This window comes from Pundamilia nyererei, unplaced genomic scaffold (assembly GCF_000239375.1).
Source record: "Pundamilia nyererei isolate P.nyererei 1_Seehausen unplaced genomic scaffold, PunNye1.0 scaffold00154, whole genome shotgun sequence".
Classification (NCBI taxonomy): Eukaryota; Metazoa; Chordata; class Actinopteri; order Cichliformes; family Cichlidae; genus Pundamilia; species Pundamilia nyererei.
The window spans coordinates 1,427,700-1,439,108 of record NW_005187555.1 but is presented as its reverse complement, the minus strand read 5'-3'; the positions used below and the strand labels follow the sequence as shown (position 1 = coordinate 1,439,108).

Sequence of the window (11,409 nt, the reverse complement as noted above, 5' to 3'; positions counted from 1 at the left end):
TAACACACACGCTAACACACACTGCTAACGGAGTTGATGTTTCCACACGTTTGAACCGACTGAGCATGCTCAGGGAGGTCAACCTCAGGATGAGGTCATGTGTCTGTACCTGCGTCCTGGCTGCCGTCTGTGAGCGGGTTCGGTTTGTTGGTGCTGGAGTGACGCCTCCTCCTCCCTGAGATCAGCACGCTCCTGTAGACCTGAAACACGAACACAGAACATCGGAGAACATCAGCAGCAGCTCGTCACCCCTCGTTTTTCCTCACACAGCAAGCTGGAGGGAGGAAGAGTTCCTTACATTGCTGCTGGCCTGAGGCTGAGAGCGGTAACACTTCATGATGTTCTGGAAGGATCTGTCCTCTTTGGTCACCTGACAGAAGCAAACAGGTCACATGTTACTGGAGCAAAGAGCTCACAGAGACGTTCCTCCTGCAGCACCAAGTCAAAGACGAGCAGAAAAGCTGAAAACAAGCGTGCTCAGCTTCCTGTTACCAGAGAGTCAAGAGTTGAGTGACAGTAAAGCTGGAGGCAGAGAGTTAACCCTTCAAAGCTCCTGCAGGTGAAGGTGGGATACCTCTGGCCTTTCTGAACTGAACCTGCTCTTCTTCTTTGTGAGTCTCAGAACATCTCTGAGCTCGTTGTCACGACGATGAAGAACCTGACTGACCTTGGCCATGACGTAGACGGCACACATGAGGAGCTGGTCCAGGTGTCGGTCCATCATCATGTCCGTGCAGTGGACCAGCGAGTACTCGAAGCAGGTCCAGATCTTCCTCCGGAGCTCCGGCATGATGTCCAGTCGGGCGCACAGGTCTCGGAGGCGGACGCTGGCGAGGTGGTACACCTGGGAGGAAACGCTGCAGGTAAACGAATCACACCTACACAGCGGAAGCAGAGCCGCACTGAGCATGTGCACGAGCACGTACCTTCCTGAAGAACAGTGACAGCGAGCCCTTCCTCAGCGTGCCGCCGGCCGGTTTAGGGGCCGGCTTGACAGTGGCTGGTTGCACGGCGATGGTGCCGGCGAGCGCCTGCGGGGGCAGCGGCTGCAGAGCGGCACCAGCCTGTCCTGTCACGCTCACCTGCACTGGGATGAAGGTAATCCCTCCGCTCTCATTGGCTATCCCTGCAGAGAGGTCAAAGGTCAGAGGGTGCCGTTTCTCACCTTCACCTTCGGGCTCGTGTTTTCTGACCCTCACCCTGCACCGGGATGGTCACTGTCTGCCCGTTGTTGGCGGTCACGGTGGCAGTTGCCATAGTGACCACAGTCTGCCCCGCCGGGATGGCCGTGACGAGGCTCGCCTGGGTGGGCTTGGCGACAGCAGTGCTGGCGGAGCCACTGGAGGCGAGGCCGGGCTCGCTGTCCACGGGGTCAACAAAGAGACGGCGGCGAGCCGTGCTGGCCGGCGGTGAGCTGTAACGGTCCAACAGGGTGGTTGGGGAGGGGGACACACCTGTAGGAGGAAGAGGAGGGCCAATGAGCTCCAAGAGTCCTTTAGCCGCATCAGAAGTCACACACACACACACACACACACACAGTGTGCAGGTGTGACAGGTATCAGGTGTGTGACCTTTGAGCGTGCTGCTGCTGCTGAGCTCGGCGCCGTGGCTGACCGGAGTGACGGGAACGCTGCCGGAGCTGCTCTCATCCTGCTGCTCCAGGTACTGAGGAGGCATCACCTGAAACACACACACCTGCTGATGAAACACACCTGAAACTTTGTTCAGCCAAACAAGAAGAGGAGAAGCGAGGACGAGACTTTCACGCAGCAGGCGGGACGTTTTTACGGATCAACAGGACCGGAATCAGCTGATCACAGCGAGGCCTCCTGCAGGTGTTATTCACCCAGAGTCAGAAACCACCAAACATGAAGGTCTGCAGTTACATTTGACCTCAGGACACACGAACAAAAAAGCACAAAGAAGGAAACACCGACACGTATATCATCAAACATGGACGGACCTCCTGGCAGCTGGGGGCGTGGTCTTTGGCCCCACGGAGGCTCTCCCACAGCGGGGAATCGCCAGTCCAGGCCAGACTCTCCAGGACCTGCTCCTCCACCTGGTTCAGGTGCTTCACCACCTCCCGAAACAGACCCTGCTCCGCCCGCACCAGCACCTCAATCACCTGCAGAGACAGACGACAAGCTTTCTTCATCCAACTGTTCATCCATCATCCATCCAAACATCATCCATCATCCATCCAATCATCTGGCGTTTTCTGAAAAACAAACCTTGTTAGGACCTACTTTTTGATGAGGGCGTATTGATACCTTGTAGAAGTGATAGGCAGGCAGCTGGAAGATGCCGAGCACGTTGGGGAAATCTCCAGGAGGTCTGTAGGAGAAGATGACGATCTCCAAGCAGCAGGCGAGCAGAGAGCGGTGGAAGATATCCTGCTCCAGAATACACTGCAACACACACACACACACACACACTTTATAAGATGACTTTATCAGTACACGGCTGCATGTGAGATAATCTGAGAAAAACATTCAAACAGGAAGCAGATGAAGCAGTGATGGAGGCTGACATAAAGAAGGATTATTCTGATCTGTGACTCATGCAAAGTTGCTCTGAAAATGGAAATAAGTGTTTTCCCTCACAGACAGGTCGGCGTCGCCCAGAATCATCTTCTCTCTCTCGATGACTGACTCCAGGATCCTGTAGTAGAGCGCCTCTGCCAGGTGGAAGTACTTCACCGCCATGTCTGCGAGGACAAACGTTACTCGGTCACAGCAGGTCGCTCGTGTGCAGTGATGCGAGGCTACGTGCATACCTTTGCCCATGGCCCTGCCCCCGTCTGTGGTGCCGTCCTCGTAGTGCTGGGAGAAGACGTCGAACATGTCGTTCAGGCGCCGGCTGATGGCGTTGCTCGGGTCTCTGGCGCAGCTCCTGGGCGAAACGAGAGCAGGCGTGTTGAAAGGGTCAGAGTTAAAGACGACGTCAGACACGCTGACACGTACCTGAGCGTCTCGGCCAGCTTGGCGCTCGGCCCCTGCTTGGTGCCCGAAAGCAGCGTGTGGAGACGCCCCACGCTCTTCATGGCGGAGGAGAGCGGAGACGCCAGGCTGCCCTCCTGCACATACTTCCTGCCCGTCAGTGGGGTGGAGACTTTCAGAGCCGAGGCCTGGGGGGGAGGTGGCATGTTAGCGAGGTGGGAAGCAAACCAATCAGAGAGCGTAAAAGAGGCAAGGTCAGGTCTTACAGCGAGGCTGGTGTGGAGCCTGAAGGTGGCGCTGTTCTGGTGCTCCGCCCCCTCGCACAGGCAGGGCCCCGGGGTGCCAATGTCCTCGCTCGCTCCCTCGCCGGTGAAGATCCTCTCGTCCAGGCTGCCTGTGGCCAAAACGTGCTCCTCGTACAGGCGGCTGAGCGCCAAACTGAGGGCGAATCAGAGCAGAGGGCGGTCAGCGGCGTCTACGTGCTGTTACCATGACCCGTCACCAGGGGGCGGAGTCAGAAACACGTGGGTCTTTAGTTTACCCCCTGCTACAGGTAAACAGCTCCAATTAACCAACACAGAACGGCCTTCAAACTTACAGACTGTCTCCAAAGTTCATGGGGTCCAGGAAGCCGGTCAGACTGTCCTCCTTTCCTCGGAGAATCTGCCAACGGACACGAGAGGAAGCTGAGTGTAGCGCCAACACGGTTCCTACCTGCGCAGGTACGAAGCTGCTCTATGTGACCAAACCAACCAATATTATTATTCATTTACATTTAATCGTATAAAACTTTAAATGATTTCTGATGTTTGATGTGATTATTATTTATCAGCAGAGCTCTGCAGAGCAGACAAACAGCTAACATGTTAAAGACGCGCTCGCTTTACTGCACTCTGCATCCCTGACGTGTTCAACACCGGGGCTCACACTCAGTCTCAGTTCTCAGTCCCAAGCTGCTCCGACTGTGCTGTGGGCCGGACCATAGTCTTTGCAGGGCTGATTCTGGCCCCCGGGCCTTATGTTTGACCCCTCTGCTTTAACCCAGATCACTAACATGCACTTTTCCAACACCCTCACTAACGCCGCGTGTGAAACACACGCCCGGCATTCTGCTTTTACCCCGTGGAGGGGCTCCAAACCAACAGAGGAAACCTCGCCGAGGCTCTCGAGGCCCGGCACCCGCTCAGGTGTGTTCACCTGAGTGAAGGTGTGGGAGGAGGTGGCTCACCCTCTTGTGGAAGAGCTTCTTGATGAAGGGTTTCCAGAAGTGCTCTTTGACCCCTTTGGCCTCCAGCACCAGGCCGTCGTGCAGCCGGCACAGCTGCTCCATGAAGCAGAACGGGCCCGAGGCCGGCCGGAAGTCCTTGGTGCCGAAGTCCTCAGGAAGCCCTGTGGGACGGAGAGACAGCGTTACCATGGAGACACGACAACACACAAATTGTGTTATTTTTAACGATAACATCATTTAAACTTTCATTCCTCGTGTGTTAACCCCACAGCGGCCCCAGGAGGCTCCACCTCCTCAGTCGCGCTGATGATATTGTTCAGCTCTAATCCTGGTTCTACTGCAGCTGATTCAATCCCAGGATAATGAAATCCTGATCGCTGGTCTGTTGGTTCAGCCAGCACGACCTTCTTCCTGTTTAACAGGCAGGTATTTAACCCAAACCTTCAGGAGCGTCTCGTCTCACCTGAGCGGGCTGAACCGCGCCCTCCCGCCTCTAAACGTGCACCTTTCTTTAAATGTTAGTTTCATGCCGAAACGCTGCTCGTGGGCGGAGTGTTTAATGAAGCAGGCGAGCTCCCCGAGTCTGACCTCGCTCGGCTCCAGGGTTGTGCCTGACGGGATCACGTGGTGTTTCGGGGCCTCACGGGGGCGCACAGGAAACCCGACAGGAAGTAAGGGCAGCGCTGACAGAGCCTGCTGCCGGCTCCACCTTTGATTTATTTGAGGTGTGACCCAATGCTGCAGGTGAGCGATAAGCAGGCCTCCTCTGCAGCCGACATGATTTATTCAAAGAACTGGAGACGTTACTACAGCAACCAAACTAAACCGAGCGCGAACAGCACGTTAACAGAGGCAGGAACGATGTGTACGTCAGCCTCAGGACGCCACCTTTGAACTCGGGGTTCAGCAGGTCCTTCCTGGCGTTGCACAGCAGGGCGTTGGTGAAGACGAGGTCGAGGGCGCACAGCAGCAGGTGGTACGAGTTCACCAGGTCGTCGCTGATCATGGGGAAGTTCCCTGAAAGAAGAAGCAGAAACATCATCGAGGTGCAAACCGGACTCATCAGCGTGCATGAGCAGAACCAGAGCCGAGAGCAGGAAGTGAGCCGCACGCCGAGACCTGGCGTTCCAGCTGAGTGGCTGCTGGGACGAGATTGAAGCTTCACAGTTCTGATTATTTATTATCCCATTTCTGCAGCTCCCAACAATAACGCAGAGAAACACCACACACGTGAGCGACAGTGGGGAGGAAAAACCTCCACCTGTCTGTGACGAGCTGTGGTTTGCACCAGGGCGCTGTGACGGACTTCTCTGACATCATTAAACAGGAAGTGCTTACCTTTGGCGTGGACAAACAGCACCCAGCAGAAGTTGAAGACCTCGGTCACGGTGCACGGGTGGCGTCTGCAAAACAAAGAGCGCACATAGGTTACCAGGCAGCACTGCAGACCCGCCCCCGCCTGGCGACCACACCAACAAACACCAAAGAACTGAATACTGAGCGGTTAGCATGAAGGTGAGGTCAGAGGTCACGGTCCCACCTCTGCTTGCGGCTGCGGTGCACTCGCGGCGGCTCCTCTGACGGCGCCCTGAAGATGGATTTGAAGATGGGGACGTACTTCTTGAAGATGACGGCGGACACGATGAAGTTCCTCTCCAGCTTGTCGGTGCTCTGACGGAAGTCCGGCGGCAGGTCGGCCATGTCCTGCCACTTCTTCATCTTACTGAAGAACTCGATGAGGCTGAGGAGGAGCAGAGGGCGGGGACATGAGGAGCGAGCCGAGCCACGAAGATGACGTAATAAAAACCTTGTGGTCGCCTCTAAACCCTTCACAGAGCGCACATCCCATTTTATTCTATTTTTATTTATTCATCATTTTAAATATTTTGTAGCTGATATATTTCGTTTTCCTGCTCGTTTCCAGCTGTTTGTGTGTCTGAGTGGTTCTCGCGTTCCCTCGCGTTCATAGTCTTTTGTCTATTTCCTGTTTTATTTTGAAGGTCTGCCTCTGTTACTGTGCCTGCTGGCCCCGCCCTGATTCTCTTCACCTGGGTTACCTGCCTGGCCGTGTGTCGTTATGTCATCAGTGATTGTGTTTCTGTGGGTGTGAAGGTGGAGAGGGGCACACCGACCTCATCTCGGAGCAGCGCAGGATTCGGGTCAGAGAGACGTAGTTCCCCTCGGCCGTGCCTTTTCCTACCGTGGGCACAGACGACCTGCAGGCCACGTAGAGGGCGCACGCCAACCAGTGCAGCTCGCTGCCCTGCGACAGGAAACAAGATGACAGGAAGCTTTGCAGACGTTAATGAATAAATATAATTTTTATTTAAAAGGACGAAGGGCGCATCGAGGGACGGACAGCACTCTCATCTCCTTCCCTCTCGTTTCCTTCGGTAGTGAACACTTGCTCCCTGAGCAGAGAGCTCAGGCTGTGACGTCGCTCTGTGCCGAGGCTGACCTCCATGATCTGGACCTGAGCTTTTCTAAAACAACTCAGGAACCTGAACCTGAGTTTGAACCCATCCTAAGCAGATCTAATGTAAGAATACAAAATAAGGTTTGACTCCACACAGCCTCCTGTGACTAAAAACACCTATAAATAACTTCAGGTGTACCCCGCCCCTCAGCCTGTGACGACAAACCCCGCCCCTCAGGCGTTCCTGGGTATTTAATGGTCACACTCAGTGTACTTAGAGCCATCATGAAGTAAAATAAACCGCCATACTGCTCAGATCCAAGTACTCACAGTACTTAAAGTACTCGTTATGCTGATATTAGTGTAGCACAGTTCTTTATTATTACTGTGTTTAATACCTCGGACTGCTGGGCGGAGCAACATAAACACCACCTTCACCTGATGGAGGAGGAAACACCCTGCAGGGCACCGAAGTACTCGAGTAAAAGTATTCAGATATTTGTTGCTGTAGAAGAACGACAGCGCTACAGTTAAAGAGGCATCCGCCCTCCCCCTGGGGACACGCCCCTGCCCCTGGACGCCGAGACCCGTCAGAAACACGTCACAGAGCCACCTGTCCAGGTGAGCGTGCTTACCTCCAGGGTGAAGTTCCTGCTGATGTTCTCGTAGCTCCCCCACGCCTCCCCGCTCGCCTCCTCGTCCATGTTCAGCGCCCTGCAGAGCTCCTCGAACCCGCGGCGCGCTCTCTGCGCGGTTTCGTCCTCGTCGCTCATTTTCACCGCACTGACCGGACAGTGTCGACCCCGCCGGGCACAGGGGGCTTCCCGCGGCGCGCGGACACGCTATTCACGGGGCTGATGTCCTGAATAACGGCGTTATTACCGAGCACCGGGGCTCCCGGCCTGCGAGGCCATTTAAAAGTCCTTTGACTGACAGATACGCACGCATGCGCGGCTGCCAGCCACAGCGTCAAACGTCACGTCTCAGCGTACGTGCTTTAGCGAATAGCACAAATAACGTAGCGGGGCCCCGCCCACTAAGGGTGCGTAGCTGAGTGTGAGTGGGTGAGCCCACCTGTCAATCACACTGGTGCTGCTTCCGGTTGTTTTGTGTTTTTCGCTGGTGTGGCGCTCCGCTCGCCCGGAAGTCCATCTGAAAAACATTAAATTATAACTTTTGTAAAATCTGTGATCGGTAAAAGGCGGGAAACACAAACCTGTGCAAACGTTTAAATGAGCGCTCATCGTTCGGCTCTCATTAAACTGCTGCACAGGTCCTCACAGTGCAGTGAAAGCGAAGGATGAAACGGGACAAAGACGCAGCTGTCAGAACAACCCAAATAAAGCTGCTCAACCACGACATTAGTGTGTGAAAGGAAAGCAGTCATTATATCTCAGGAGAGTTTGATAGATTAATGCTGCAGTTACCACAAAACTGTGACTGTGGGCAGCAGATTAGACCCTGAGTATATCCTGGCTGTGCTGTAGCACTGTACACACCAACCCTTCAGATTCTTTAATAATCAGCTGAGGCCTGACCCACACTGCCTGAGTGTGGGTGTGTGGAAATCAGTGCAGATGACAGAGATCATTCACTAAACAGCAGATAGGAACCCAAACGAGTCATAAAAATAAAGATGTTAGTCAGAGTTATTGCACTTTGTTTATGTGTTGAATTAAATCTCAGATTCTATAAATTGATTGTAGTTTTGTTTAGAATCTGGAGATGACTCTACACCTTTAAATATCATCACTAATAAAGGTCTTAATGAACTTAAACTGTGACTCGTGCATTTGTCTCACGGTCCTCAACAAAATGTTATTATCATAAAGCTAATTTACCGTTAATTTGAACACGCAGAACTCACGCACACATTTCTTCACCTCATGCTGGATTTTCTGCGATGCAATCAAGTATTAATTATTGTAAAGTTGTAAATGTTTCGTCTTCTTCTTGCAGCGGCTCCTTTCAATAAAGTGTTAAAGACATAATAATAGAACAATAAACTCACTTAGAGACTGAAGTCATCACTTTAGGAATGTGTCAGAAACTCAGACTCATTATAATGATTTTACCACCGTTTTTTAAAGCTACTGAAAGCTTGCAGTGCTGATATAAACTCCATCCTGAGATTAATCTTTGTCGATTATTGTTGCATTCTCTCCGTCCAGCTCAGCGGCTCACATTGATGTAGAAACATGCATCTCGTCTGGAGCGACGGCCTTGCAGGTCTCTGTCACTCGTTGTTTAACCTCGTCTCCTTCCTGTTCAGCCGGCCGCACAGACGGAGGTTCCTTCTTCTGTTGTAACACGCCATCCTAGTCACATGTTGTCACATGTTAAGAATTCTGAAGTCTCCTTCAGATCCTTTCACATATGTGTGCATCTTGTACAGTCTTTGATAACTCTTCCTTCTTTAAAGTAACAGGAAGTGATTTTCTTGTGTTTTTACGTTGTTTTCTTGGTCTTTTGTCGCCTATTTGAGTGTTGTTTGGTTTTTAAGGTCTGTAGTACGCTAACGCTGGCAAGTTTATCGCCTTATTTCTGTGGATCTTCAGAACTGTAAGTTCATCTCTATACATCAGGCTGCAGTGTGCTGTTGGTTCCTGAATGAACTGATTTGTGTTTTTAAGGTGAGAAAATTATTTAAAGGTGCTACCCAAACATTCCTCTGACTTTCTCGTTCCCATCTTGCCTGAATCAGACTTGAAACTAGTGACTGAGACCAGAATCTCATCACTGAGGTCAGAGGTCAAGCTGAGCAGGAGACTCATTATCCAGTCAATCTTCAGAGGACTCGCCCCCTGCTGGACAGCAGCGGGACTGCAGGTCGTCAAGGTCAGTGACCAAACTCCTTTAACACACAGCTGCCCACCTCCAGAAAGACCTCAGCTTTCACAGGATGGACACAAGCCAACCACACACAGCGCCACCTGCAGGGCCTTTTAAGAATTTTCTATCTCTTTGCATTTCTGCTGATCATACTGTTAGATATGTTTCATATGCTGTGGTATAAAATGTGACACAAGGAGGCTGTTTAATGATTTTCTAATAAAGTTTCACTCATCAACTGACTACCTCATTAAAATAATCATCATATTAATCAATTCAAGTAATTTTATTTTTGTTATGCATCATCATGAAGAAAGCTCTGTGTAGTGGCAATTCCTTTTGTTTGACAAACCAAACATCCCACAATTAAAAGTCCACAAGCCACTGCTGCACTGAGATACTATTTCGTACGCAGGCGAAAGAAGTCCACTGTCCAAACTTTAAAGTTGCGTTTTTATGGTTTATTCATCCAGTTTGGCAATAACAAGATCCATTTTTTGTTACTTCCTGCTGCTTCTCCTGCTCTGGTAAAAAACCACAGGCCCACCCCAGTGCATGCTGGTCCTATACCAGTCTCTCTATTTATAGAAACAAAATGGCCCTACAGCTCTTATTGTCATGGTTGCGGCTGTGTGCAGGCTGGATGAGGACCCAATGGCAAACTCACGGAGGCAGGAATTAACTCAAACTTCATAGCTTTAATGCTGGACAGAAAAACCATACAAACTAAACTGGAAAGTATAACATGTTACATGGAAAAACACACGGCCATGGATGAGGGAGAACGCGACACAGAACTGAGGGAGACGCAGACATAAATACACAGAGGGTTAGCGAGGGAAGTGGGAGCACACGGGGAACACAGGTGACACTGATAATCATAACAAGACACGGCAGAAGTGAACGCAACACTGACGGGAGACGGGCAAAGTAAAACAGGAAGTACAGAGGTTCAGACAGGAGGAGAGAGCACGGGGAAAACACAGATATAACGGGCTGGGGAAAACATAGAATAAAACACAAGGAGAGACGAGGGCTCACAAATACACAGAGGGGCACACAAGGGGTAAGAGTCACAAGGGGAAAACACTTAGGGAACAACGTAACAGGGCAGCCCAGGAAACATGGCCTAAATAAGGAGCAAAATACAAAAATACATGAAACTAAGAATACTGGGCCAACATGGCCCAGGATCATAACACTTATTGACTGATTTAACAAGGTAAAATCAAACAAATAAAACATTGAAACAAATATTAACCTACAAATAAACTTGTAAATAAACCCCAAAATATAAGTAAACTAACAACAAACTTTAACTAATTTCAAAATAATAAAAAATAAAGAACAGATAGCTCCAACACTCTGTAAAGTCTCTCCTTCATCCTGAGCTCAGCTTCAGCTTAAAGGACGCTCCTCCCACTGAGGTGTTGACAGCGCTCTTCCTTGCTCACCTGCAGGAGGCGCCGCTTCCAGCAGAGATGCAGACAGCTGCAGCTTCAGAGGCGGGAGGCGGTCTGCGAGCTCCCACCATGCCCCAGGTAGAGCGACTGCTGAGGGGAGGCTTGGCCTGCAGGGGATGCTCACCTGGAGGGAGACACCGTACAAACGCCCTGAGACGGCCCGAGGGAGAAAACCTGTTTGCAGCACCACAGTTTCATTTTAGAAGAATTAAATAAATAATAAATAATAAAATAAAGACTTTTCTTCAAGTGCTGAGAATGAAATGTTTGAATAATATTGGAAAATGTGGATGTCTCAAAATGACTTTCTTAAACTCCATATGAAACATCATCAGCAATAATGCTAATGATTAAGCTAGCACTTTGGTGACAGTGGGAAAGAAAAAAACCCTTTTAACAGGAAGAAGGGAGATGATGATGATGATGATGAGAGTGATGATGATGTTGATGAGAGTGATGATGATGTTGATGAGAGTGATGATGATGTTGATGAGAGTGATGATGATAGTGATGATGATGATGATGATG

The 11,409-nt window shown here is 50.9% G+C and overlaps 1 protein-coding gene across 3 annotated transcripts in view; it reads right to left on the bottom strand.

Annotated features, from left to right (window-relative positions):
* Positions 1-8,588, bottom strand: part of rbl2 (retinoblastoma-like 2 (p130)) — a 12,224-nt gene extending 3,636 nt beyond the window's left edge. For 2 of the 3 annotated variants that reach the window (XM_005745154.2, XM_005745155.2), the window contains exons 1-20: positions 8,428-8,588; positions 7,222-7,738; positions 6,303-6,433; positions 5,711-5,911; positions 5,509-5,573; positions 5,059-5,187; positions 4,171-4,331; positions 3,541-3,605; positions 3,209-3,380; positions 2,967-3,130; positions 2,780-2,895; positions 2,607-2,710; positions 2,274-2,411; positions 1,964-2,128; positions 1,572-1,680; positions 1,200-1,454; positions 927-1,126; positions 668-844; positions 299-370; positions 110-200 (exon numbers count right to left, since the gene is read on the bottom strand). In XM_005745154.2, the coding sequence (XP_005745211.1) occupies positions 110-200; positions 299-370; positions 668-844; positions 927-1,126; positions 1,200-1,454; positions 1,572-1,680; positions 1,964-2,128; positions 2,274-2,411; positions 2,607-2,710; positions 2,780-2,895; positions 2,967-3,130; positions 3,209-3,380; positions 3,541-3,605; positions 4,171-4,331; positions 5,059-5,187; positions 5,509-5,573; positions 5,711-5,911; positions 6,303-6,433; positions 7,222-7,359 (2,653 nt within the window). In that variant the 5' untranslated portion in view covers positions 7,360-7,738; positions 8,428-8,588. Of the gene's footprint in view, positions 1-109; positions 201-298; positions 371-667; positions 845-926; positions 1,127-1,199; positions 1,455-1,571; positions 1,681-1,963; positions 2,129-2,273; positions 2,412-2,606; positions 2,711-2,779; positions 2,896-2,966; positions 3,131-3,208; positions 3,381-3,540; positions 3,606-4,170; positions 4,332-5,058; positions 5,188-5,508; positions 5,574-5,710; positions 5,912-6,302; positions 6,434-7,221; positions 8,163-8,427 lie in introns of those variants that run through there. The other variant, XM_013913851.1, reaches the window with a different exon arrangement.
* Positions 8,589-11,409: the final 2,821 nt, after the last annotated feature.